This window comes from Pelmatolapia mariae, linkage group LG13 (genome assembly GCF_036321145.2).
Source record: "Pelmatolapia mariae isolate MD_Pm_ZW linkage group LG13, Pm_UMD_F_2, whole genome shotgun sequence".
Classification (NCBI taxonomy): domain Eukaryota; kingdom Metazoa; phylum Chordata; class Actinopteri; order Cichliformes; family Cichlidae; genus Pelmatolapia; species Pelmatolapia mariae.
In genome coordinates, this window is record NC_086238.1 from 10820485 (window position 1) to 10848209 (window position 27725).

General features: G+C 40.9%; 1 protein-coding gene across 5 annotated transcripts in view; it reads right to left on the reverse strand.

The window, feature by feature from the left end:
- marchf8 (membrane-associated ring finger (C3HC4) 8) overlaps positions 1-27725 on the reverse strand; it is a 90348-nt gene that overhangs the window by 17321 nt on the left and 45302 nt on the right. For 4 of the 5 annotated variants that reach the window (XM_063492285.1, XM_063492283.1, XM_063492281.1 and 1 more), the window contains exon 3: positions 8331-8381. In XM_063492285.1, coding sequence (XP_063348355.1) covers positions 8331-8381 — 51 coding nt within the window. Of the gene's footprint in view, positions 1-8330; positions 8382-19513; positions 20231-27725 lie in introns of those variants that run through there. The other variant, XM_063492284.1, reaches the window with a different exon arrangement.

Consider the following 27725-nt stretch of genomic DNA (forward strand, 5'->3'; position numbering starts at 1 on the left):
TACTTGCAAAATATTCTCTTATGTCTAACAGGATAATAAATCTAACTGATTAGATGATCATCCTGGTAGATCATTCAACTATTTTAGTCCACTTATCCAATTCAGGTTTATGAGACGGGTTGAAGCCTTTCCCAGGAGTCATAGGGGGACACCAAGGACAGGTCGCCGGCTTGGCTAATTCACAAATCATTCATAATTCACACCCAGGGTCAATTTAGAATCACAAATTATTCACTACGTCATATTTTATTATGATGTAGCGTCACTTGGGTGTTCCAAAAACGTTCACTTAGATGAGTTCACTTGTGAGACGAGACACAAACTGTGTGGCTCCTTTTAAATAAGTAGAACTGCTCACATTCATTTAGTCGTATCAGACCACACTGAAGCCTTTGAAACCCTCTTTTTCACCTCTGTTGTTTTTAAGCTTCACATTCAACATAAATGTAATCTTTTCATCCTACTTTCAACAAGAACATGATTGAGTATATTCCCTCAAGTACAGATAATATTCCCTAAAGTCTCCCATATTGACAGGTTCAGACCGGATACATAAAGAATGAGATCAGACAGTGTTTGGGTTGCTAACATAAAGACATGGGGGGGGGAGCCTGGTAATTTCAGCAAGAAACTAATTACCTATTGATTTAATTTCTAACTAAAGGAAAGTTTATAGCTCACGGCCTGACACCAATCAATAGAAAATTCAATTTCCAGCCATGCCCTTTCATCCTGTTTATCTGTCTGTACATGAGCAGCACCGCTTCCCTTTAACTTCTTTTTCCCCACTTGCACACAACAGCACTTAAACACGGTGTCCTCCTGTTTCGCGTCACTGTTCTTCCACTGCTTACTCAGGGTTGTAATTTGCTTAAATCTTTTATTTCCTCTGTTTCTTGTTTAATTAGACTCTTATTATAAACAGCTCATGTTCAAGGTCACCGTTTGGCGCTCTGGCAGCAGTCTGGGCAATAAATGTAAAATGAACAGACAGAAGTGGATGAGAGACAACAATTAAAGCGATATTATTTAGCAGACAGTACCACAATAAACTACAAAACCCGAAAGTTAATAAAATGAAACTCAAGAAATGTTGAGTTTACCTGAAGCATCGTGGGAAATATGAATGTGGGCTTACCAGTGAAGCAGATAGGGATCTTTATTAGTTACGTTCTGTGCAACTCGGCAAATAGATAACTCACTGCGTCTTCGAGCGATCAGACAATAACGTAGTTGAGGTAATAATGATTAACTTCCCGTTAAAACCCTGCATGATTCCACACTCCTATTAAACAGCTGCTCTTTCTTAACAGCTCTCTCTTGTGAGGACCTGCTTTGATGAGTAAATAACTGCCTCCATTTAACATATAACAAAAAACACTGGAGGCAATGATACTTCAACAACTGCTGAAAACTGGTTTTTGGCACCACCGACACTTGTCGCACTTTGAAACCTCTAAACTGTGAAAGGAAGCAGATTCACGCTTAAACGTATCCATTCAGTTATGGTTCTCTGACTCTGATGTGCTAATTAGATATAATCCAGCCTCACTTCACATTCACCCTAATGAACACCTGTTTATTTTATTGTGATTGCTGAAAAAACCCCTCATATTATTAAAATAACTACTAATTTAACCTCTCTCCTCAAGCACTACCGCCCTCCACGCACTCTCACGCCACGCATAAATTATTCCCTTTTGTATTTGTTGCACTCTCTCTTATCCCTGAAACACCTTATTACTCGCATGTCATTACCTATGCCTCCTTCCTTCTTCGACAGCCTTAACCTGCACAGACGTAGCCATTGGGGCCTTTTCAAGTAGAACCTTTAAAATCTAACAGGAGCAATGAATCACTGGCTCCCATTGAGAAACTCCTAACGAAGCTGGCAGAGTATGTGAATGGACTAGACGCTAACGAGAAGCCAACATCGAAGCAACACTGACGAAAAGAATCAAAAGTTCACTGTTGACCTTTAAAACTGTACAAACCTAACCCGAGGTGTCAAAGTTTGTAACCAAGAAAATACGGCTAGTCTAATCTGAAGTTTAACGTGTCAATTATTAACATATCAATTTGATTATGAGTGAGGTTTTTTTTAATTGTGACGCACAATATGCAGTTCAGACCAGTTAAACTTGAAATGTTTTGTCAAACTTTGATTTCCCAGGACAAAAATGAACTTTACCGAAAGTGTTTGACATTTTGGAAAATAGGTTTATTATCTTTTTTGCCCGTGGTTCAGATGAGAAGATCGATACAATTATAAAAGGTCTGCGCGTTATATGTGAAGCTGCAGCCAGCAGGTGATTAACTCGGCCTCGGCTTTTGTTTATAACCTTCGTGGAGGTTAATCATAAAACTGATGAATATTACAGCTGAGATACGTTCTCAAGCAGCCCTGCGCAAACATTTGATAAAATCCATTTTTAATCAAGAGCTTCTTTAATCCATCTACAACGACCGCAGTTTATACTTCTATAGTTTTCTCTGGCTCACTCACTTTCTGCTTCTTCGTGGCTCTCGCAAGGTCATGCTGCTAATATAAAGTGGGGCCTCCAGCTGTGCAATTCATACCCCAGCGATATACAATACATTTATGTGTCATTACATGCAGTGCAGTGATACCCACAAAGCTGAATACGCTGATGGGTTTGTGCTGCAGATGCTTGTGTATCCAACCACCACCATCAGATAAAAGAGACCTCAAACACGAGATGAGTAGCCTAGTTACATTAATCATACACACGCATACTAAATAATCACACAAATATGACGCCAAAGCAATCCTCCCTAAAATCTAATGCTGTCAGATTTGGTGTTATTTTTATTTTTTTGAGAAGCTACAAACTCATTAGAGCTTTAATAAGGGTGATTTGGTAGCAGCAGGTTATGCAGGAGGCAGCAGGAAAGCTGATGGACTTGATTGGCCAATCATTTTTCTGGCACTCGAGACTATCTTAAATCATGCCTATCCATCTGTTTCAATGGGCCCTCATGTGAGCTTGCAAAAAAATGGCAATCAGTGTGGTTTATTCAACTCTTGGACAGGCTTCAAAGTGGCAGCACCAAGCTCTGAAAACGAGAGAATACACTCCTTTTTAAATTGAATATCACCATCCGTGCCTTTGTTTACTATAAATGACTTGTGATGAAGGAGAAACTACCCACTCACTCACACCACAGTTATCATCTCGTGCCGTATTAATGCTGTACCAGCTGAAAGTAGATTTTACTGCAGTGAGCAACAGAAGCATCCTCAGTGATCTAACCTGGGATCATGAGGCGTTTACTGTCAACATCAGACACCATCTCCCCGGCAACCCAGTCCCGGTTGATCAGACCCCAGTAGCAATTATCCAGGGATCTGCCTTCTTAATCCAAAGCCACCTTGTTTCTTTCTCTGAGGCTTCAGTAGCTCATCTAATTGACTTCCTCTAATCCTGTCCGACGATGCTCAGCAATGCAAAAGCTTTGCGGAGCAAATCCTACCTCCACAGGCTTCTGACAGGTTCGGCAGCTTTGCCTTTAGCATGGCTCACTTCTGGTACTCGGCACACGGCCTCTCTGCCAGTTCCAGCCTGCTCAATACCTCAGTACCACATGCCAGTCACTGGCAGTGCTGAAGAGGCCAAATAAAACTTCAAACTGTAGATGAGGTTTTTCTCCAGCCCTTTGGTCTTTGGTTAATGGTGGCCCATGAGGGCTATGGCTACACTGTTAGTGGTCATGATGAACAATAGTGTCCATCTCCAAAGGCAAGGTGTCCAGGAAGGAGTCCTTTCCAAAGCAAAGGGGACTGGAAGGTGTCTCACTCAGACATGGAGGTTTGCTGGACTGACTAGGACATTATACACAGCTTGAACCAAGAACCTCAACCAGTCGCACACTCTTGTTTCCACGTTAGACCATCAGGCAGACCTCACATCAATGCTAGTTTAATTTATGACACTAAGAAGTCAAATACTTCTGTTTCAAGCCATAATTATGACCTAAATGTCAAAATAATTATGCTAACTAATACTGATAAATACTGCTACGCAGCTGTCTAATGACTTTTGAGACCAATTTTCCCTAAATAACATTTTTTGACTAATAAACCTGCACTTTGGGCTCCTTAGTGTGTACTTCTTTAGTGTGGCTGTGTGAAAGTACCTGCCAAAACTTTTTCACAACCGTGTCATGTCTAGATGACAACATAAACATATTTTTTTTAACAAAACTGCTCAACATTTTCTTGTTCCAGCTTCTGAAGCGCAAGGAACTCTAAGAGCGCCGGGTTTTCCATGCAGACTAAAGCTTCCTGACGTGGTTTGTGGCGGTGGAGCACATGTAACGTGACATCTACACACTGTGTGGAAATATGTAGATCAACTAGTAACGCAGCTTCATGTTTGTGCATCGGCTTTCTGTCAGACAAAAACTTCTGTTGTTTTTTTCCTTCTCATCTGTGCATTTTTTTTAAAATCTTGATGGATGTTTTTTTAAGCATATCCCATCTCGCTGATAAATTCTCTTTGAGCATTCGACCTACGCATGCCTCCATCACCGCCGTTCGACACGCTGTTGGTTTTTTGGACTGTATGCAAGTGCATTTCCATAGCTTCTGTTTTGGTTGAGTTCCTATAATCCTTCTCTGTACGTAGCCTGAGAGCTAACAGATATAAATTATCATCATCAAACAGTCTTTGCATTAATTTATATTTATTTTTCAGGCCAAAAACACCCAAACAAAAAACAAACAAGATTCAGTTAACTAGAAAGAAAAGACTAAACCATCATAGAAATTATGATAGCAGGAGCTCTAAACAGCAGACAACATGAGCCACTTCTGTGGCAACCTCTCAGATAAAGTTCATTTCCATTGCTGTTTACATTATTTGTGCCCATCCTCCACAGGTGTCATTTTACAGCATTCAGTCATACAGTCATTTTTCAGGGACCAGGCCCTGCTTCAGCAGAAACGCTCAGAAATAAGCAATGTGCCAGATTGAACACAAAAATTATGTGCTCAAGCGATTTCATTTTTATCAAAATAGTAGCTCGGCTCAGTGCCTTGTTTTGACTTTGTGGTCTGCCAAGCTGAACAGACCAACAGAGAGGCTCTTCTAGTGATCAGAGGTGCAGATTCAGGTTGGATGTTGCAGCTACAGAGCCTAAAACTCTGCAAAACTGCAGCAGCTTGAATTCTAGAGCACCACCAGATGTTTGGCCGACTATAAGCGGCAGCCCACTGAGCTGTGAGTCGCTGCTTTGTGTCTTTATGAGGACTGTAATACTATAATTCCTTCCCAAACAGTGTAGGAGGCATCACACAGCACCCTGGCACTGTGCTAAAGAGAGAAAGGGCTACAGCTAAGCCTCCTGACCTCACTGAGTGGAAAAATCAACTCACGCCAAATCAGGAGGCAATCCTCAGCCTACATCAGAAAAGCCTGTGTTTTTTCAGACAAGTTTATCACCGATAACGGTTAAATTTAACAAAAAAATGTGGATTATCTTCCCTCAACACTGCCTTTCTTTCACGATTCTCAGGCTCGGCTTGATGGAAGAAACGACTCAATGAACAAACAAGCACAGGGGACAAGGGAGATGATGAGTTTATGGTTGTGGATACGCGTATACCTTCATATCCACGACCACACACCTCAGCGCCCCTCAATGACAAGTTCACTGATGGAGGCAATATCACCTTTATGAAACAAATGAGCCCCCGGCCATATTCGGTTGCTTGTTTTCCTGTTATCGTATAAATCTCTCTCTCCCAGTGTGTGTATTCCTTGTGACAGGTATTCCAGGGGGAGCAACAGGATAGCTAGAAATACGATTTATTTCTGAGTCATCTTCAGAAAAGGATAAAGCTGTTCGATTAAAGAAAACAGCAAAAAATAAATAAATAAATACTGGGAAAGCCAAAAAGGCCAAACGCATCCCTGCCAGGCTATCCGTGTAAATCGAGAGCAGGTGCTTTATAAAAATGAACGAATGCTTTAGTGTTGTAGCATTCAGATTATTCTGGCTGTATGACTGTGTCGAGCTGGGGATGTTATGAAATATTCCTCTCAGGCCGACGCTGTGGTTATTTATACAGAGAGAAATCTTTTAAGTAGGTCAACAATCGAATACGTTTCATTTTTGATTTGGTCTGACTCGAGCTGATGCGATTCAGCTTGAATCAGTGCCACGCGAAGCCGTTCAACATTTGTTTTGGTGTCCTTATTCTGAGTGTGGCCGGAGCTCACGTGCAAATGAATAAAAACAATCAAGTATCAGTCAAGACCCCCCCCCCCCCAAAAAAACCCTTCAGCAGCAAATAAAGTGACTCTTATCAGATGTACATTTGACCAAGATTCAGCTTTACAAACGTAAATTAACTTGACCTACATTTTATATTTTTTCAGCAAAGAGGAACATTCGAGTCACTGTTGCAAATACGAACATCTTTCATCTCACCCTGTCATAACTGCAAAGCGCGGAAACTTATAAATGTACTGCATATATGCATAAAATCATCGTCTTCAAGCGGCTTCTAGGGAAAGTGGTCTCAGGGAGATGCCGTCTTAGTGAAAACACATTACCCACCTACAATAATCCACTGCTAAATCTTCTCACTTGGAGTCTCTGTCAAAAGATTATTGCACCATTTATTTGTCTGCGATTCTCAAAACGGTCTACCGACTCAAACGGGCAAACTTTACAGTCATAATCTGACTCACTCTCCAACTCTGAAGACTCCCAGCAGGCTTGTCCATCCAGAGAACAATTTATACCAACTTAATACCTGCCAGTCAAATGCATTTCCCTTTAGGAACGAGTAGGAAACACCAGCTGCCAGACAGACCGGTGATTATTAATTAAATCTGTCAAAGTTAAGAGCTTTATTCAGACTTTATGTCTATCATTTCATTACAAACACATTTGTTAGAGGAATGGGGATCTATATATGACATTCAATGACAATGGACTGCGTCTGCAACCTGATGACATCCACCCCTCCATTTATGAATGAGATTTGTGTTGAAAGCGAGTGACACTGTTCTCTCTCCACAGACACTGAATAAAATAATTACACTCCATTAAAGAAATAACCTGTTTCTCAAGTGTAAGATGAGATGAACACCACTCAGGTTGTTTCCTAACAGCTAGCTGGAGCGACATATTTAAAGAGCAGACAGGAGAGTGGTGTAACCCTGTCCTCTTAGAGTGATTAAGTGCATTTCCCATTTACTGCTTGTTTCTAGGCAAAGTGGTGCCAGTCTTAGTATCGTAACTTAGAAGCTATGAAAAGTCATGGGAAGATTAAAAACTTATCACACATGAAAACACCCAGATCAAAATTATTATATGATTATATAACTTTATAGTTTTTGCTTTGAGGATTGCAAAAAGTTTTGTTTGCACGTACTCTAGGTACAACGTTCACAGACTTTGTACTCACTGCCGCTGCACTGACATAACAATCAACTGTAGTGTGCTATAAAGTCTGGACCTCCCGGATTTAACTAGAGAGCAAGAAGTCATTGTAACTAAGACTAGGGTGCAAATTGGCTTCTAGGTGTAAAAATACATTTCCCTTTACACGGATTATCAATGGTCTGTTGTACTGCTAAAAAATGTGGCATTAATATATATTTTATATCAAGTTACACATGATACGTTGAATGTCTACGAGGTATGGCACATATAACAGATTTATTTGCCATCAAATGGGCATATTTTTGTAAATGTGAGCCAGTTGTTCCCCTGCAGACATGGAGTGGCACGCTGCCTTAGAAAAACTGTATTTTTGTTACTATAATCGTTATCCTGCAAACGATCAGTGCATTTGTCTCTCGGGTGCAATACCTCTCATCTTGCTCATGTTTAAAGAGCGAGCAGCTCGTGGATCAAATGTTATTGCTGGAGCCTTTCCGTGGTGACAGAATGACCCTGACATCTATTAGCACAAGTAAAGGGTTTATCCTCTAAGAGGCTCATGAGGGGAAAAAAAGACTGAAACCATAGAGCCATTTTCAATGCAGGCTGTAGCTTTACCTATGGGAGCCATGAAGCATAAAAGGAAAGAGAGAAAACGTAGAAAGACAGAAGTCTCAGAGGCTGATCAGAAAGGCGGCTCTGATTGTGGCGATGTGATGAGAACGAGGCAGGTCATCTATCAGCTGCTTACACTCCCGTGCATGTCTACCTACTCTGTCAATCTCCACCTTCAAATACAGCTCACCTCACTGCCATCTTCTTGTCTATAAGTGTGCTCCCTTTTCTCTGTGATGGACCCAGGCTGTACATCTTCTATTCAAAATTTTCTCATTTGTATGTGCTTTGCTCACCTTTGATATATTGCTGGACCGGCTTGCTGAAGGACCCAGAGGCTTTTCATTCTGTAAAAGATAGAACGACAGCTCCAGTAAGTGAAAAACATTCAGAAACACAAAAATGCCATCCAGCCTGTGCATGCACTCTACATACTAAAAGCAGACAACAAAGTGAAAAGCTGCCGGACAGAAATATGTGAAATGATAGCATTATCATGGTAATGTTAGCATTAGCAATATTTACACTGCTCACCGGGTTAGCTTAGTATGCTAACCTTTGACAATTTGTACTAAGCACGTTGTTCAGCATGAAACCTGAAGGTATCCAAATACTGTTAACTAAAAAGTTTTCAAAGGATACATAAGGCTGAAATACTAAGTCCATCATTACTGCTTCCATAGGAATTAAGAGGGTATGTAGCAGCTAGGTGCTGCTAATCAACTGCATGTGATAATCAATTCTGAATTTCTCCAAAAATGCAGAAGTTCAGAAGTTTTAACGTAATGTCACAATCTTCCTAGTGAACATTCTAGCAAATTCTCCCAATTGTCAGACCATACAGCATTAAGAGAAATTGCAAAAATCCCAAAGAGCAAAATGTTAAATGTTATGTTCATGACAGTACAATATGAAAAAAAAAATCCAAGTATAACTTGTTTGGAAGGTTTTGCATGTTTAAAGCCTCTTCTCTCTAAAAAGAACATAGCAGCATGGTGTAGGTTTGCAAAACTGCACCTGAACAAACCACAAGATTTCTGGAACAATGTCCTTTGGACAAAAACCAAAACCAAAGTAGAAATATTTAGGCATAATGCACAGCACCATGACCAAAGACAACATGTTGAATGTGACCTCGGGACTGGAAGGCCCCCAGGTCACCATGAACTTCTCTATAAACCAAACTATTCTAGAGTCAAATGTGAGGCCATCTGTCCGACAGCTAAACTTGGCCAAATATGGGTCAAACAGGAAAGCAGCAGCAAATCTACTACAGCACGACTGAAAAATCAAAGAAGCAAAGTGCTGCACAGATCCAGTAAGTCCAGATCTCAACCTCATTAAAATACTGTGGTGGGACCTTAAGAGAGCTCAAAAGAGCTGTACCTGCAAATCTTAAGGAGCTGAACCAACATTGAACAGAACAGTGAGCCAGAAGTCCTCCACAGTTATGTGAGAGATTATTGTTATTATTATTATTGGTAAAGGTGGTTGCACAGGCCACTGAATCATGGAGTGTACTTGTTTTTTCAGATGACTACATAAAGAAATTAAAAAACAAAACTCTGTAACATGACTGTTTTTCAATCTGGGTGAATGCAGCAGACCAGCAGAACAACATTACTGTCCCTACAGGCATGCTGCTAGGGCGTCTTGAAACATAAAACCCCAAATGTATGATAAAATAAATGAAAAAACTCAAATAGGGAAGGATCAACTAGGCCCGATTCTTGGTCTTTCTCAGTGTAATGCACTACATTTCTTAGCATCTCAAGGGCCTGCAAGCATGTGCTGTTTGGCATTTTAAGTTGGTAAATCTAGTTTCTCTGGCACAAGACAAAAGGAGGACAAGCCGATTGTATAACGCACCCATCCAAACTCCAAATCAAATTCAGTCACAATATTTTTATCATTACCCAGCAAGCAAAAACAGGCAAATATTTCCAGCGTTCAGCATAGTCAAGTTTTATAATGATCCTCGAGTCGCACTAAGTGTTCTCGGCTTGCATCAGAGACTGAGACAAACAGCCGCTGGGGCGCTGTGCTGCATTCAGTGCTGTTATTAAGGCTGGGCATGGTTCCTTAATGAGTAATCAATCATAGTTACATAACATCCAAGTTCACACCAGGTCTGACAGGGCTGTGTATGAGTTGGACACAAACAAATCTTTGCAAAGAGAAACCAGCTCTGTGGGGAGAGTTTTTCAAATTTATGAAGACATGAAAGTACGGCCCGATTAAACTGTTGAGGCGTAAAAATTGGCTATATTAGCCCCCGCTGAATTCTGCCTCCTCTTCCTGCACGCTGTAGACCACACGTTGTGCGCTCAGAGACCCTTAAACCAACCGATCCCCAGTGATGATTAGTGCAACGTGACCAAAATGTAATGTGTCAATGAGTTAATTAGATAAACTGTTAACTGTTAACTCTCCTGCACTTATAGAACACATTTTAAAATGTGTTGCTTTACAGATGACTTCAGAGAGCTTTTCTCATTAATCTATTTATAGGATTCAGATTCGCTCAAAGACACTTCGGCATGTGGAGAGAACATGAATCAAACCACCATATCTGCGGTTAGTTGACAATCCACTCACTCTCCTGTGAGTACCAATCATCCCTGACATTTAATACTGCTATATTCACCTTTTTGCCGAGTATGTTTTGTGCTTATGTTTGCTTAAGTGAAAAAATTTCTACTTGTTTCAAGTCGATTTTCTTCTCAGTAGCACTCTTGTTCAATTCTTTAAGAGTTTGTTTTAAGAACAAAAGTTAAGTTTGGAGGATTTTCTTTAAGAGAGAGGGAGATCCAAAGAAAAAAAAAGTAATCACATCTAATAATTTACAATAACCACTTTCTTGCTGTTTAAGGCATTAAACAGCAAGGTAGCATCAGAGTCAGGGGACCCTTAAAATTAGAGTGACAAGAGAAAAGCGCTACACCGAAAATGTAATTTTTACTATTCATTTTGGTGGTTTTTCTCCCACTAATTTAACCTCATAGGACCTGGCGTCCACATACATGGACATCACATTTTGGGTTATTTAGACTAAAATACTCACAATTTTGCTCTACATGGGCCTGATATCCACTTACGAGGACATTATACTGCTACTGTTCTATCAAAATTTGAAACGAATATATGGCAACTTGGATATCGTTTCTTAGCTAAAACTATGCGATTAAAATCTCTTAACTAGTAGAGTTTGGACAATGCACTCATATGCAGGTGTAAAAATTCCTGACCTTTAAGGTAGTGTCCTACTGTCTTGTGGTCTTTTGTGGAGCAAAGTGCTGCGGCAGCAGTGAACGCAACTGAAGAGGAGACAGCGCTGACATCTCGTGTCATTGTTTGTTGACTCAAGCGTCAAAGTTGTGATGATTATCTCCAATCTCAAAATGCTTTTATCTCCAGTTTAAATGGGAAATCCTCCAGTATGATGCACTTCCTGGTTTATATTGCCACATAACTTGAAGCACTTGACACACAACAAAAAGTACAGCGATTACATGAAAACATGGTGAAAAATGAAAAAACATCTAATTGCAAAAATGTACTTTTGCAGATCTAAATGCATGAAGAACCAAGATGGTCTCTTGCTGTACTAGTGGATTAAAGTGAAGCAGTTCCTCCCCATTTCCATGTCATTACTTCTTCAGTGCATTCAACACAATGGCACAAAATGGCAAATACAGCTCTCAATGGGCGCAATTTGTTCAGCAAATCAATTGTCAAATAGTTGAGGAGCATAAAAATTCATTTTTTTCTTCCAGGAGATGACAGCGAGGGATAAAGGGAACGGGAGACGAAAAAGAACAAATTGATGATCCTTGCCCTTAATCCTTCCTTCTTGGTTAAAAAAAGGGGGGAAAAAGCGATAACAAGAGCACATCCCCAGACTGAGGGGTTCTGGAAATAACAAGGCCACAAATGGACTCATGGCTTTTATAGACAGCAGTGATTAGAGCAGACAAGCTGAATACAGATGACAAAAGAAGAGATGGGAAATACATCTTCATTTGTCGTCTCGTTTAAGCACAGGTTACAGTTAAAAACCCGCACTGCCTAACTGTCTTTCCTACAGTACAAGGTCTGGGAGTCACCTTCACTGCCACGTCTGTAGACTATAAAGGGCCCGCTTCTCTAAGCTCATGCATAATTCTGATAAAGGAGAGCTCAGGTTTCACAGTCCACTGTGCCTGTCCTTCTCCATCTCCTCTGTGGGTCTGTTAGCAGCTCCAGTCTTTGATAACACAACTTTCACACTGGACTCTGAAGACTCTGGCTTGTAACAGAAGAAGCTTAAGAGAGTACAGAGGAGGAGAGGTCATATTCGGGGGGGATCACTGTGTTTTTGAAGGGTCTGTTCTTAGCCCACAGAGAGAATGGCTCAGCTCACTTTTATGGAAGAATCTCAAGAAGATAAGACTTCTGAATTTAACCCAGACTCTCTCCAAGTTCCCTTCATCACCAGAAGCCAATTGAAGTAGTCAAAGATTGTTTCTTTGTTCAGTTTTCACCAATAAAAATCACCCATCAACAATTTGTTTAGATAATCATTATATACCTTTATTGTTTAGTAGGGCAAACAAACACAATATGAAATATTTAGCCTCGTTAATCACATTAAAGGTTTTGAAACTGAAATTGTGATCTATACTTAAAACCTAGAAATGAACCAAATTGTCAATTAGAAACATCAGCAACAACTTGCAGCCAGTTTTTACAAAAGTCACACAGTTTTTTGAGAGCCCACGAAGCCTGCAGCTAACTCATTTTCAAGCATCTATCCCAGTTTTTCCAAATTCAAGATGATGCCTTTTAATGTCTTGTTTAACCCAAACTCTCATTACTGATGCACAACCACAAAGGAATTAAATGTGGATGGAATAAAATGTAAAACTCTTTGAATTGCATGCTGTTGGAGGACGGATAGCGGTAAGGGCAAAACTGTCCAAACAGCCCTGCAGTAAATGTCTGATTTTCTACTGAAATGCTGTTTTGGAGAAGTTAATTTTGCTAACAGCTGCTTCCGTCCGCTTTCTGCATCATTTCTCGCCATTGTCGCACCAGAATAAAGATAGGTCTTGTGTTTGAGGTCAACAGCTTCTCAGAATACAAACCTGAGACTTACAGTCAGCAAGACTGTTTAAAGCACCATCTGCTCTTTGCCTGAACCAGCAGCTGCATCAGTCTCAGTATCGACATGAAGCAGGGTTTAACACACGAGGTCACGAGTGAGAGCTGCTTGTCAAGTTTGCCATCCCAGACTTTTGCACATTTTAAAATGCTTCGAAAATAAATAAATAAATAAATAAAAGAAGATACTTTTTTAAGTGCTGAAAAAAATGCTGCTTCTTTTATTTAGGATGATTTTTAACACTTTTTCACGGCAAATCAGTGTGAAAGTACACTTCACTCTTCACTCTTCTCAGTCTGTGTGTATTATTTGTTGTTGCCCTCTCAAAAGTTTGACTTCACCCACTTAAGATTCTTTCAACGGTTCACAGAGGACATGCCTGGACATGCTGCATCTCTGATCCATGGAAAGCATGATAGTAATGGCGGCTCACGTTTGGCAAAGGCACTAGAATTTATTTTACGTCTTTCTTGAGAAAAAGGAAACACTGGTGTTCCTTACTCACAGTAAGTCATTCAACTTCTATTATCAGAGCAAAATAAACCGTTCATCATCATTACCAGCAACATCTCCTGCCTGGAATAGTTTAATCATTTCCAGCTTTCAACGCTTTCAACTTCTTTAGAGACAAAAATAGAACAACAAAGACGACTATAATGACAAATGATCAGGTTCAACAACAGAATCACAATGGGGGGTTTTTGGGGAGGGGGGAATAAACACCTTCATTAGGGTGTCAGTTGAAGGATAATTGGGAAGAGTAAAAATGAATGTGGGGCATTTTAATAGTCACCTTGAAAAATGGGCCCAGTCAAAAACCCCACTTTTGTTCAAAAATGACTTATAAATACAAAATATCTCAAACAAAACCTCAAACTTAATTCATTAGAAGGGTTAGCTCTCTCTGCCCTGTGCAAATAAAGCAGCTTTTTTTGCCAACGTAACAATAAAGAGTTGTAGTACCTCTTTATCATCTCCTGCTACAAATTGCTGACATTGTAACAAGATGAGGGGGGAGGAGGAGGAAAAGACATAAAAAGTAAGAAGCAGAGGAGGCAAATGAATGATTGCTATCAGACAGTGGTAATAAGGTGACTGTCGAAGGAATTAAATCAGCGAAATTAATGGACAGATGTACGTGTGTGTGTGCGTGCATGTGTGGCGTTCTTTTTCTTCCTCTCTCGTTCATTCTCTGTAAATTCATTACAACTCTACACGACCTCTGCAGGCTGCTGAACTCTTCTATTCAATAGAAGATGTATCATTTGTTAATCACCACAGCTGAATGACCCACAACTCAGCTATGCCTCTGAAAGCTCAAACAACCACAGGGCTGCAAGCTATAGGTTTGACTTTTTCCTGTGCATGCTGTGTGTTCCCCCCTCTGCAGCAAACAAACAATACCTACAACCAACTGGAAACTTATTGATTTGCCCCAAACTGCAGTTACTTTAAAGCCCATTTGAGTCTGGCTCCAAAAGCTAAATCCCAATTTGTCTTTTTGTTAGTACCATTGTGTCCATGCTACATGTCTCACAGGTAATAGGACTACTACTGCTAATCTTGTAGGCCTTCCCTCTCACCCTTGCTGGGATGCTTCTGTCACAAATAACCCCTGACACTCATTTCCACCCACTCCACCCTGACTGCACTTTCTTCTTCACCTGTCCGCTGCTTTGTATGGCTGACCCCAGGTATTTAAACTCATCTGCTTTCACTACCTCTACTTACTGTTACACCTGTCTCCCTCTCATTCATACACCTGTTTTCTGTCTTGCTTCTACAGACTTTCGTTCCTCTTCTCTCCAGACTCTCTTCCACCTGCTCCCTACTCTCACTATAGATCACAACGTCATCTGCAAACATCATAATCCACAGAGAGTCCTGCCTGACCTCATCTGTCAACTTGTCCACCATCACTCCAAACAGGAAGCGGCTCTGACGTAATCCCACCCCTCCCTCAGACCCTTCCACCTGTCACTTCTCCTGCACAGCCCTCACACACATCCACTCCAGACTTCCTCATAAAGTAACACGGTTCCTCTCTTGGCTCTCCTATCAAACACTTTCGTTAATTCCACAAAGACACAGTGACCTTTTTTATACTTCTCCATCAGCACTCTACAGCCTTCAGAGAGTTCCATTAGTACAAAAAAGGTGCATGAATATAAATGCCTTTAAAGTAATTCAACACATGGCAGAACATACTCCATTCAGAATCCAATCCAATCCATTAAAATGTTGCCTTCCTACAACCACATTATTTGAGCAGTTCAATACTGTAAATAATCCTTGAAGTCTTTAATCTCAAGGGTCAAAAGATCTAAAATGATGTATTTGTTTGTGTTTTAGCAGATAAACCCTGGTGGGTGTTATGGATTTAAAAAGGCAAAAAAAGAAGTAGCATAAACAGAAGAAATTAAATAAAAGCTGTGTGCATGCACACTTACATTACCCACACAATTCACACAAAATGTGTTACTATTCAATTTTCACATTTAAGTCTTCTGTACGTTGCATACTTGCAGAGAAGGCTGAAAACATGACCAGGCTGTTAAAGCTCCTGCAGCGTACACCCACACATGTACTCTGATCACCCAGAACAACTGAAAACAGCACTTTATATTTCATCTGCAGAAAAACCCCTAATTTTACACGTTTACTGTACTAGAATTCCGAATCTTAAATTTTTATCATGGAAAGTTGTGCTTCCATGATACTTGGCTGGACTTTCAGGTTTCTTTGCTTTTCTTGTTACAGTTTTCACTTTGCCTGAGACCTTTAATAATGTGATATCCCATTGCTGATTATAATTATCTTTTAAAATACAATTATTGACATAATGATAATTTTACATATTAGCACGACAGCACTTTGGGATACAGCTGCTCTACCTCCCTTCATTCCTATTTTGAATGTGCATTTGAGTGTGCACACACACAAACAAAACCCCGACACAATAAAATTAGACATCAACATGACTGACAGCAATATTATATGTTATTTTTATATATTTTTTTGTACTACTTGTAGCATTTTTTGTGTTCTGGTTTTAAGCAAAACAGGAATATATACATGGATTCAATCACATGAACATCTGCATCGCAGGTTCCTCCTTCAATGAAGACTAAGGTTTAAAAAATAGGTTATGAAAGTGACTTCTGAGGAAGTAAAGTTTTGCAGACTAAAGGCACAAATGCACACACGCGCACACGCATGTACACACACGAGCACACACACAGTTTTTAGTTGAATCATGGTGGTGCTTTCTTCTTTTGTTTTTGAACGCACAAACTGTCGCAGACAAACAGGCATAAGACCTTCTTTCCAAACGCAGATAATAAAACGAGATCACATAAAAATCACATAAATCAAATGCCATCAATGTCAAAGATTCCATTATCAAGACACTCTTAGCCTGGAAGTACAGCTGGGGTGCACAAGTGTGCGCACAGGACAGACTGGAGATAAAGGGATATCCGAGTAAACACCGCTTTCATTCGCTCCTCTGTTGTTGAGATTATAGTCACACGTCATCACAATATCAAGTATCCACAAGAAAGAGTGCCATCGAGGGAGGAAGCCGGCTTTCATATGGTTTCCTGTCCTGTCAGTGTCCAGTGGCCACTTAAAAGGGAAATACAGGCTGACTCTGAGGGGGCAGCTGTGCAGGAGAGCAGAACCAGATGAGCGAACTCAACTATGCGCAGTACCAACCATTAATGGAGAGCTCGGCTGACCACAGAAGTTCCAGCAAACCTACAATAACTGTGTGCAGGAGGGGGAAAGAGGCATGATATACAAAGGAGGTCATGCACTTTAGAAAAACAGGTGAAAAATTGAACAAATTACAGATTTTTAAGTGCAGCTTTCTTCAAGATCTATCCTTAAATTGGATGCTGTAGTCTTTTCTGTAGAGAGGAGGAAATGATTAATCAAACTGGCAGCCCTAAAGTGTCGTTGCTCAGCATCAGTGTGTGTCTCTATGCACTCGTGTAGGCGTTTAAAAAAAACACTGTGGAGACTTCATGAGAAGGAAACAACCCCCCCCCCCCCCCACCCCCCCACCCCCCCCCCCCCCCCCACAGACTGTATCTGTGCACTAATCGACAGCTTTCACACGTTATGTGCGTTATGTCTGTGCTCTCATCAGACGTATGTGAGCTTGTGGTTTCCCCTTCTTCCGCCTCTTTTGTTCTGTCTGTCCCCCATCTTCTTTCATCTTAGGCATAATTATATCAGTATGTCCAAGCAGGAGAGACAGTGACCATCACATGCAATGCAGTACTGCATGGACGGTGGCCTATTCTAGTAAAGCTATATTTCTTATTGTTATAGTCAATATAAAATTCACCAACAATGAAGCACCACAAGTTGGTTCTATAGTAGCTGCATGACAAAATGAAAGCGATGTATGACCCGGGCCCGACTGCTCTGTGAAAGCATCAAAAGGTCCAAAGATACAGTGAAATATTTTTGTCACTCTACATGAAAGCCACATTTCCTCATTAGCTGCACTTGGGCGTGCACTCTCCTACATGACACAAGTCATTATTTATAACTTGCGTGAAAAAGTCAAGCTACAGATAATTAGTTCAGTGGAGTGCCTCCTAACTAGCTGCATTATTAGTGTTTGAACCCTTGGTCCCCTTGTGATAAAATCATTACACTGGCAGGCTCACAGAGACAAGCAGGAGAGGAAGGAGAGAAATGCTGACCACGAGTCATCACATCAGTGAACTTTCAGTTTCAAAAGGGAACTCGCAGACTCTATTACTGGCACTCAGTTTAAAAAAAAACAACAAACAACAACCAAAAAACAGAAAGAGAGGCCAACATGAAGTTCAAACACACCAAACAGCTTCCTTTCTTTATAGCTGGCAGCATTTAGCAGCTGCTCTGAGGAGCTTTAGCTCTGACACTCACATCCGAAACAAGTGCCCCCCCCTTTTTTTGGAAAATCTTTTAGTATGTAGCGTGAAGAGTAACAATGGCATGAACGCGCAGCTCTCAGTTCTGCCGAATATTAAAACCGCACTTGTGGGTTTTCAAAAAGGAGACTTTTTTAAGGGGAAACAAGAAGCAGAAGTGGAAAAGAAAGCAGCGAACACAGGTCCTGGTGCAAAATACTTTGCAAAATAAATTGTCAAAAGAGTACTGGGAAGGTACCCTGAAACTCCTGCAGCCTGTGCATCACTATCCTCTCCTTCCTCGGCCTCATCACTTTCTTGGCTCCTCTTCCTGATTTCTCCCTTCATCTCCCCTCTAGAGCAGGTTTAAGCCCTGCCATGACATGTGACTGCACTAATCTCCCCATCACCCCCGTTACCAGCTGGCGATTTGACACAAAGCTTTGCGATTCGGTGCATCAGTCAATGATGTGATATGCCAAGCCACTGACTAACAGGGAAAATACATATTTAGATGTCAGACTTCTCTGCCGCTGAGACCTTGTGCGTTTATCTGGAGCAACTGTGTTTAACTATTAGTAAACACTCAAAACAGCACAGTCTATTTTTTGCACTTACAGTTAAATGACAGAGCACATGACAAAAGACAGGGCTTAGTTTACAATGTCCTGTACTTTGGCAGCCTGTTACCAAACACGATGACAGCACTCAAACTGATAACAGTTTGAGGGAAGTTATATACAGTATGTCTGCGCACCCCTACTCATCCTGAACAAAAGGGCACCGGCACAGGAGAATGTGGGTCAACCGTTCACGCAGAGGAGATGGCGGATGCTCCCCTATAAAGACTAAAAAAACCCCAAAACAAAAAGACGCATGTGGGTACATGCACCGAATACAAACGTGCAAACAGGATCCCTCAGCGAGAGAGAACAAACTAAACAAAAGACACAAAAGGAGGGCAAAACAAACGTAATGTACTCTCTCACACACACACGTAAAGCCATAACAACCACCAACACAGTGATAGATGGCTGTCTCTGTTCATTTTAGTCTTCATTCCTTTCTCTGACACATACGAACACACGTAAAGAGACACATTCCTGGCAACTCTTTCATCACTCGGCGACTGCAGTGGAAAGAAGGCCTCAGCATAGCAAGCCGTGATATGGAGACCACAGTGAGCCTCACTTCCCGTTTATTATCACGATCTTTTCTCTGAATAAAGCCTCATATAGGATCATTTACTGTATGGACGTACACATGATGTAAGCAACGTTTCTGACAGGATCTATCTGCATTCGTCCCCGAGCGGGAGCAGCAGCAGTGAAAATAAACAAGAACAACATTGACATCAGTACAACTCACAAACAAAGGCAACACAAATACACACGGCAGTAACATCACCAAGAGCAAGAATCTGTACCTGAATCTTCATCTTCCAACAGGAATTCATGTCTGGATCCTGGAGTCACCTCACCCTTAGTCACACACACTCATCCACCCACACACTCACGCGCGCACACACTCACCCTCTCACACTGACAATGGTTGTTCAGGGAGGTTGCATGCCCCCTCTATAAATCCCTGAGGTGAGCTGAGACCGAGAGAGAGACACGAGAGAGAGAGACACCGAGAGGGAGAGACAGCTGAGCCAATGCGGAAGTAACAATGTCAGCCGTCGCCGTGGCGACTGGAGCTACCTCAGCAGAGCGCAGAAACAAAGACAGACACAGGAAAAGATAGAGAGAGAGACGTCAGAGGGAGGGAGAACAAGTGGCTGCCCTACATTTCTTTAAACAGACACACACACACAAACACACACACGCATATACAAACACAGAGGCTGAGCTGCTACCGACGCTGCTGCTGCTGCTGGCTTGTCCGGGCTTGCTCGCCCTCTCCCTCTCTCACACACACACACACATACACACACACACACACAGAGTCAATCTGCTACTGTAATCCCATTGGCTGAGCCACCACTTCCTCCAGCTGATCTTGATGAGCAATGGGGGGAGGGGCAAATGTTGTTCAATCATTCAAGAGAGGGAGGGTGGTGCCCTTTAAATAGACTCCCTCTGCTCGGTACACTGAGCTTAACCTAAAAGCACCTCCCTCTAACCCTACTTAAGCCTGTCCTACACCAACAAACACACACACACACTCAGACATACAGAGCCTCCTCCTCTTCAGTCCATTACTGTTTTAAGACAAAGAGTCAGCCACCAAACCTGTTATAAGCCACTATCACTGTCCACCAATCCGAGAGGGCCTTACTGCCGTCTCTCCACCAATCCCCAGCTGGCAGCGAGGGATGCAAGGTGGAGCAGAAATGACAGAGGGTAATTTATTACACACATCCTCACAGCTGCATTCAAGGACAAAGCTACAGTATAGCAGAATCACCCAAATAAACACTAGGACATAGGGGATGAAACAAACTAATAAACACACCTATTAAACCTTAAAGACAGCCGTGACTCACTGAAAATGCAACCGGACAACAGAACTGGTGGTTGTGGTGGTGTTGGGGGGATGCAAGCAATTGAAGCACGCAAACATCCCGTGCCTGCCACCAGCAGATCACATCCTGCATGTATAGCAAAAAGTCCCACAGGGCCCATAAAATTTGACTGTGGGTCACTCTGGACTATAAATTCCTGCTTCATCGAACATTAACTTAACCTGCCTTAACAGTCTCACCTTCCCTCGGGGGATCAATATTGATTAAAGTGTTGCTAAATCGACCTTTTCTGGACTTGTACCTTGAGGACTCAACAACCTTAGAGCCCACTTAATGAGAATGAATGATTTTAAAGCTGCGTTATAAGTTATCTGCTGTGTACAGAGACATCTAGATAATGTATTATTTGACTTTGTTGAGCTCTATCGTTCAACTCATTTATTATTCTAAAACTGTATTGTAACAAAGTACAAATACTTCATTACTGTACTTAGAATTTTCAGGTATATGCAACGTTTTAACACAATTGTCTGTACTTCCCATTCCTCACATTTTCAAAACAGGCTCGTTACTTTAGGTTTAATGCATTTGAGTGAAGTTCTTATTTTCCAGCACTACACGCTTCGAACATCAAACCAATTATAGTCTAAATGGAGGAAAGAATAACATTCAAAAAACAATCTTATGGGTGTATTCATCACTGGGGCTTGAAAGAGTTTCCAGTTTTCTGGAAACCTGAATCTTAAATGTGGCCGTCTTCTGTTGGTTTCACTTCTGTTCTTTAAACATTGATGAGCCACTTCAACCAGTCTTAGGGTTCCTCCACCTGCTGAATCCCACTTTAATGATTAAACAGTTTTTTAAATAAAAGAAAATCCAAATTTTGCCCATGTAATATTTTTTAATACATTAATATAAGGTTCAGTTAGCGCTGCACAAAGTTATAAGAAAGGTCCTTTTCTCAGTCACCATGGATGACGCACTAGACTTACTGTACTATGTAAAGAAAGGCCAGGTCCTTTGGATTGTATAACAAGCTAAGCGGCACTTTACCTTATTTGAGTAACACTGCTTAAACAGCTTTGGCGTCGCAATAGTCTTAGAGCAGAGTTGCTGGTCCCACTCATGAACTTTGCCCAGTCAACGCAACAGAGATTTTAACAACCAAACAACAACAGCCATATCACAGCCATGCATCAAACTTTGAGTGTAAAATGAATTTACTCAAGAATAGATCAGTTTACCTGAACTTTAATCATTTGCTTCTACAGTCATTAATATTAATTTTAGATATTAGACATTAGATTAATTACACTTCTTAATCCTCTACAGGAATTAGCAGGTTAAGACTTTTTTTGAACACTCTGAGATTTGAATATTAAATAAGAAATAAAATACAATTAGTAATAAAATATACTTTTATATGTATTCCTTATTTATTTGTTTACTTGTTTATGCCCTCTGTGGCATTCAAAAAACAAAAAACTAGCGTTACCAACAGGTACGTTGCACAGCACCCTCTGGTGGACAAACTATGCAACAACATTGATAACATAGGTAAAGGGTGTTTCTTCCATCTCTTCTTTACTGTTTAAATTTTCATTTATCTGCCATTATAAATGCCAATACATATACATATAATATAATATATCTAATAACAGCCCACCGATAAATTAGTCAGGCTTTAGTCAATAATAAAAGACTAAATAAACAGTAAATAAATAACTATATAGTATTGCTAGATATTCTGAAAGAGGTAAAGTTTCTAATAAGTGATTTTCAGTATATTATTAACATCTATTATTCTTCTGAAAGTAGGACTTTTACTTAAATCTGTAAGCAGTACTTACTAAGTTTAACTTCCTCTATAACTGCTGATGTTTTCTTGAGGTCTGCTGACACAGATTTCCGAGACAAAAAGACAAATACTCCGTATCCCTCAGGTTTAAAAGAAATAATGTTTCCACATCATGTGGCACCTATTAGATCATTTTCTTGTGAAATACCACGAGACCAAAAATTGTACAAAATAATGCAACTGTAGTCAAAATAATGAGGAAAATTATGTGATGTGGTTTAAACGTGTATATCAAATGAGCATTCCCACTTTACCAAATCTTTTAAGTTTTCCGCTGAAAGTGATATTTGATCATGCCACATTCTCTCGAGTACATCAAAGCAGAATAAAAAGTACAAACCAGCAAAACAGGAGCAAGAACAAACCACCACAGTCTCTAAATGAACACTACAAAATTGGATCCAGGACGCAGTTGGACTAAATGACGGAGCAACAAGCCAGAAGCTGATTTCCCCGAGTGAGGAGGTTTGTATAATGAACTCCTGAATCCATTCAGCGGGGCACAGTTTCTAAAGGTAACGACGATGCATCGAATTTACAGCACATTATCACATTGTTGCCAGTCTTGTCACTCCAGCAACGGTAATCTTTGCAAGTTTCAAGACAAGCTAATATTATCTAATCTTGGAGGGGGGAAAAAAAAGCAAGACAAAGATGAAAAGATCAGAAAGCCAATACAAGAACCATCAGCTGTCAGATGATGCAAGTGCAGCTTTTTCTGGTCAGTCAGCCAGCAGCTCTACGCATTAACATAACATCATGAGGTGAAGATCTCTCAGCACAGGTGTCAATAAATATCGATCGCAAATTGCTTATAATTACACTTTAATTGCAGTTCAGGGCATTCGACCACACTGTTGCGCTCCACAACGTCATTTACCTCTATATCACCAAAGCCTCTTCAAATGTGATTGGTCAATAGAATTTATGGTAGAAACAACTGCATCAAAAACCCTTTCACAGAGACTACAGGTTGGACGGAGAGGGCATACAAAAGTGAGAGACACAAGGCAAATATTCGAGAGTTGGATGAGGGGGTAAAGACATACATTTAAGGGAAAATGTGAAGGGACGGAGAGAGACGGAAAGCGGAAAGAGAACTTTTGACAGGCTGATTTCTACAGAGGGAGAAACATGTCAGATATCCTGCTGGGCGTGAAATTGAGCTGTAATAGCCTTTTCACTTCATATTCAAATACAGTCATGCATACTGATAACTACAACTCTACAGCTTGTATGTCTGCAGCATCAACCAAATCTACCTCCAATTAAGAGAACGGGATGAGGGGAAGAGAGGGGGGAAGAAAACGGGAGGTCCGTAAGGAAAGTCTCTTTGGAACTACAGTTTTTTGGGTTTTTTTTTTTTTTGCTTTTTTAATATTCTATAAAACGTTGAATAACCGCAGTGGGATCCCTTGCTACTTATCTGGTGTAACCATATGCAATTCTTTGATCTGGGGCTTTGCTTTTCATTTACATATCTCGGTATAATGCAGCAGAGGGTTGTTTCTGCGCATGGTGTATTCATGGGACATAATCTCCAGACTCGAATACACAAGCCCAAACATTAAGTGGGCCGTCACCAGCGGCAGCACAGCCAGAGCACAAAGCCATCAATTCACCATCCCAAAAATAACAAGAGGCTGACAGTAGCAGTTTCATTGATTTGCAGCTCTCCCCGCTACCCACTGTCCTCTTGCCCCCTATCTTGTCATCTTTTCAATTTTGTCACCCAATGGCGCACATCTATCCCGACGTGTGAACGCCGATGGAGAGCGGCTGAAAGGGACGGCTGCTGCGAGGGCGCGTGACCGTCAGCGGGGCCGATGGGTGGAGAATGGAACAAAACTTTAAAGTGACCTCTTTCTGCGAGCCACACTTTCAAAAGCTATTTCTGTCCAGGCTGTGTGGCAGAGATCGGACTGTGGAGCGTTGCCAGTATGTGCCCGATTACAGTGTTAAACAATGACAAAACAGCACGCAACACTCATGCTGGTGCCGGTGTGACACACACGTGAAGTATTTAAAGACGGCGGAGAAGCCCACAAGGAAAGTTTACCTCAAGAAAAAGAGAACTTCAATTAAACTGCACTAATTCAAAGGCAGTTTATCAACTTAAATTTGAGAAAGACTTCAGTACGATTTCAGAAAGAAAGGCACTGATATGCTCTGAGCCTGTAAGCTTGAGGACAGTAAGCAAACAAAACAACATAAACTTATGCACTTGTTATAATAGGAAATCTTAATGTTGAACCTTGGGCACTTCACAGACATCAGGATCAGTGTACATGATGCAAAAGCAAAAAAAAGTGTTTTTGTAGACAAACACACTGCACATAGTTCTTGAGCTGCCCTTCATTTCCTGCAATTTTGGAGAAAGGGAAGTGGGCGCTGCTACTTTTTGAAATGTGTTCAAATCTACATGGAAATACAGTATATACAAAGAACAAACAGAGGTTTCTACAATTCTAACCAGCTGAAAGTCAATATTTGGCAATGACCACCTTTATTCTTCAACACATCCTGAACTCTGTTAGGAAGCTTTCTTGTAATTTATTTAAGTAGTCTTCAGGAACAGTCCTCCAGACTACTTGAAGCACATTCAAAGCTCTCCTTTGGATGTTGGCTGTCCTTTTGTTGTGTTCTCTGTCAAAATTATCCCACACTGCTTCAGGCCAGGCTCGCCATTTCTCTTCCTTATGAATGTCTTCTTGACAGCCATCCTTGGCTGTTATCACTGTTATCATTTCTGATGAGGCTTCTGCAAACAGTTGACGGATCACTTGAAGAGTCAGATGCATCTCTCAGGTCCCATGTCAGGTCTTTGCTGGATTTTTTCCCCTCTGTTTCTCAAGGACCTGACTTTCACCTACTGTTCATCTGTTATAGTTTTTTTTCCTTTTTCTTTTTTAGGCCTGACATGTCTTCTTTTGACTCCCCTTGTCCAGTTTCTTCAAACTGTTTGAGAGCACACTGCACACCATGCCAAGATATGCCAAGCTTTCAGCTACAAGCTCTTTGGGAATCAATTTTTATCTTTGGCATTTTTCATTTAAAGAAATGGGAACAAATGATGTGTTTTTGTGACAGGCTGACAGTAACAAAGTGCCTAAAGATACAATTTAAAGTTGGTTGTCTCTCTAACTTGCCTGTTATGTGCAGACATAGCGGTGGTTCAACAGTTGAATGATCAGCTGAGGTCAGTGAAGAAAACAACACACACACGCACACAGAGGTATAAGGACTGGACTGAAAATGAGTGAAAAAGCTCTCAATGTTAGAAGTAAAAAACAGTGAAAACCTGCTCAAGACCACTTTTCAAAACTACAATTAAGTCTGGCTCCTTGGAAGAAAAACAAAGAAACAAGAGGTGGCTCGAGGTTTCTCAAGATTCAAACGTTGTCATCATGTTTAAAAGCAGGAACATCCCGTTAGTAGTTTTAGCCTTTTGTACATTCAGTCAAAAAAAAGGGGCGTGTGTAAAGATAATGAGTAACTTAAGTATGTGCTGATGTACACATAATATTTATTCCAAGCCTTGTCTGTCTTTGAAGAGTTGGAAGGCTAACTGATCTAGGTAGCGGTGTTCCAGACACACAGGGGGCCTGAGCTGGGAAAAGATGATTTATGAATTTATAAACTCATGCACTTTCTGTGATTCAAAAGCCAATTTTGCCACCGTGTCTTGTCTTCCAGTCTTTTATTATTCATCTTTTTTTATTTACATGGCACTTGCATGATGCACAATCCTATTAAAGCTGCACAGTTTTTAATCAATTTACCTCAGTTTCACACAAATTGTTTTTCTTCACAGCAGCATAGGAATTGGAGGAGCTGGAAGTGACAGACACGTTTGAAGATTCTCAAAATTCAGCCAACTGGTTTTCTCCTGGGGTCTGAGCTGCTACGTTTACGACAGACATGTTAAATTTTGTTCAGCCTGTTTCTCAACTAATCTTTCCCCAGTGGAGAAATCTGAACACATTGTTCTCCTCTGTGAGCAGCATCCAGAAACGTCAGTCGTGATGCCAATCCTTTTTGTCTCCTAGCATTCCCCTGCTGCGGACATCAGTACAGATCAGAAAAAGCTAAATATCACTAATGAGTGAGTCACTATCGTGGTGAGGAGCAGAACAGGCTGTACTTATTATTATGGCGACAGAGGAGTAGCTGCAGTACAGTTGACAATAAGCAGAGACTTCATGTAAGTGAACTGTACTATGCATGTTGATAAAAACTGAAGACAATCACAAACTACCTGATTTAAATCCACAGTGCTGGTAAATGTGTGTTATTAAGAGCAGTGCTTTTACTAAAGTGTTTTCATTTACCAAATGCTTCATGTAGGGAAAAACCCCCAACTAATTTTCTGCAAAAGACCATCTCAATTCAGGACGGTATCTTTCTTATCCAGCTTTGGATGACAGTTTTAAATTCTTCCCATTGCAACGCTCAAAGAAACAGCTGTGCTCTTTTCTCCATCAGCGATCGGAAAGTTCCCCAGATGTGCTTTGGGTAAACTAACCAGTTGTTCGTCATGCTTGAAATCCTTTCCTCTGATTTGTGTTTGAAAATACTTCCAGCTAACTATAAACTACACCTCCGTGCCTCTCGCACATTTTAGCTTTCAAGCCAGCGTCTCCTTTAACCCGTCTATAGGTCGACGCCTGGCGAATCCACTTAAAAAAGACGGATTTTCTTTTGTTTGAAGTCGTTCTGTTCTGGATTTGCTTTGATGTTTAGTGTCATTATCCAACCACATCATCCAGCTTGTACCGGAGCTTCAGCTGCCGGATATCCGACCTGATATCCCGCTGTAAGATGTGTCGATAAAATTAGGAATTTCCCCTCAATAATGGTGGAGCTGTCCGTGCCCTGAGGCAGAAAAGCAGCATTAAATGATGATGCTCACACTGATGCACTTCACCAATAGTGAAGTGCATCAGTGTGATGCGTTCTTTGTAGGCCCTGCTGAATGTTCTCAGTAGCATGAAGTTGCTTGTTAGCAACCAAGATATTTTTTTATTGAAACCATCCCAACACAACGCTGCATTTTACCTAAGTCCTGTGATAACACCGAGCTCTGGGGTTCTTTTATCTCACTGATGATTCCTTAATGCACCTCGATGTAAAATAGCTGCATTAATAAATCATATCCATATAGTTTCTTGAACTTTGGAATGACAAAATTAATGGGATATACTGATTAAAAGTCTTCTGATGTCTTTGCAAGGCACGGATCATCAAGCTAAAACACTTGGTGTAGTAACCATCGCACACTTTCATCATGATTCATTGATTGCACTGCAGGTT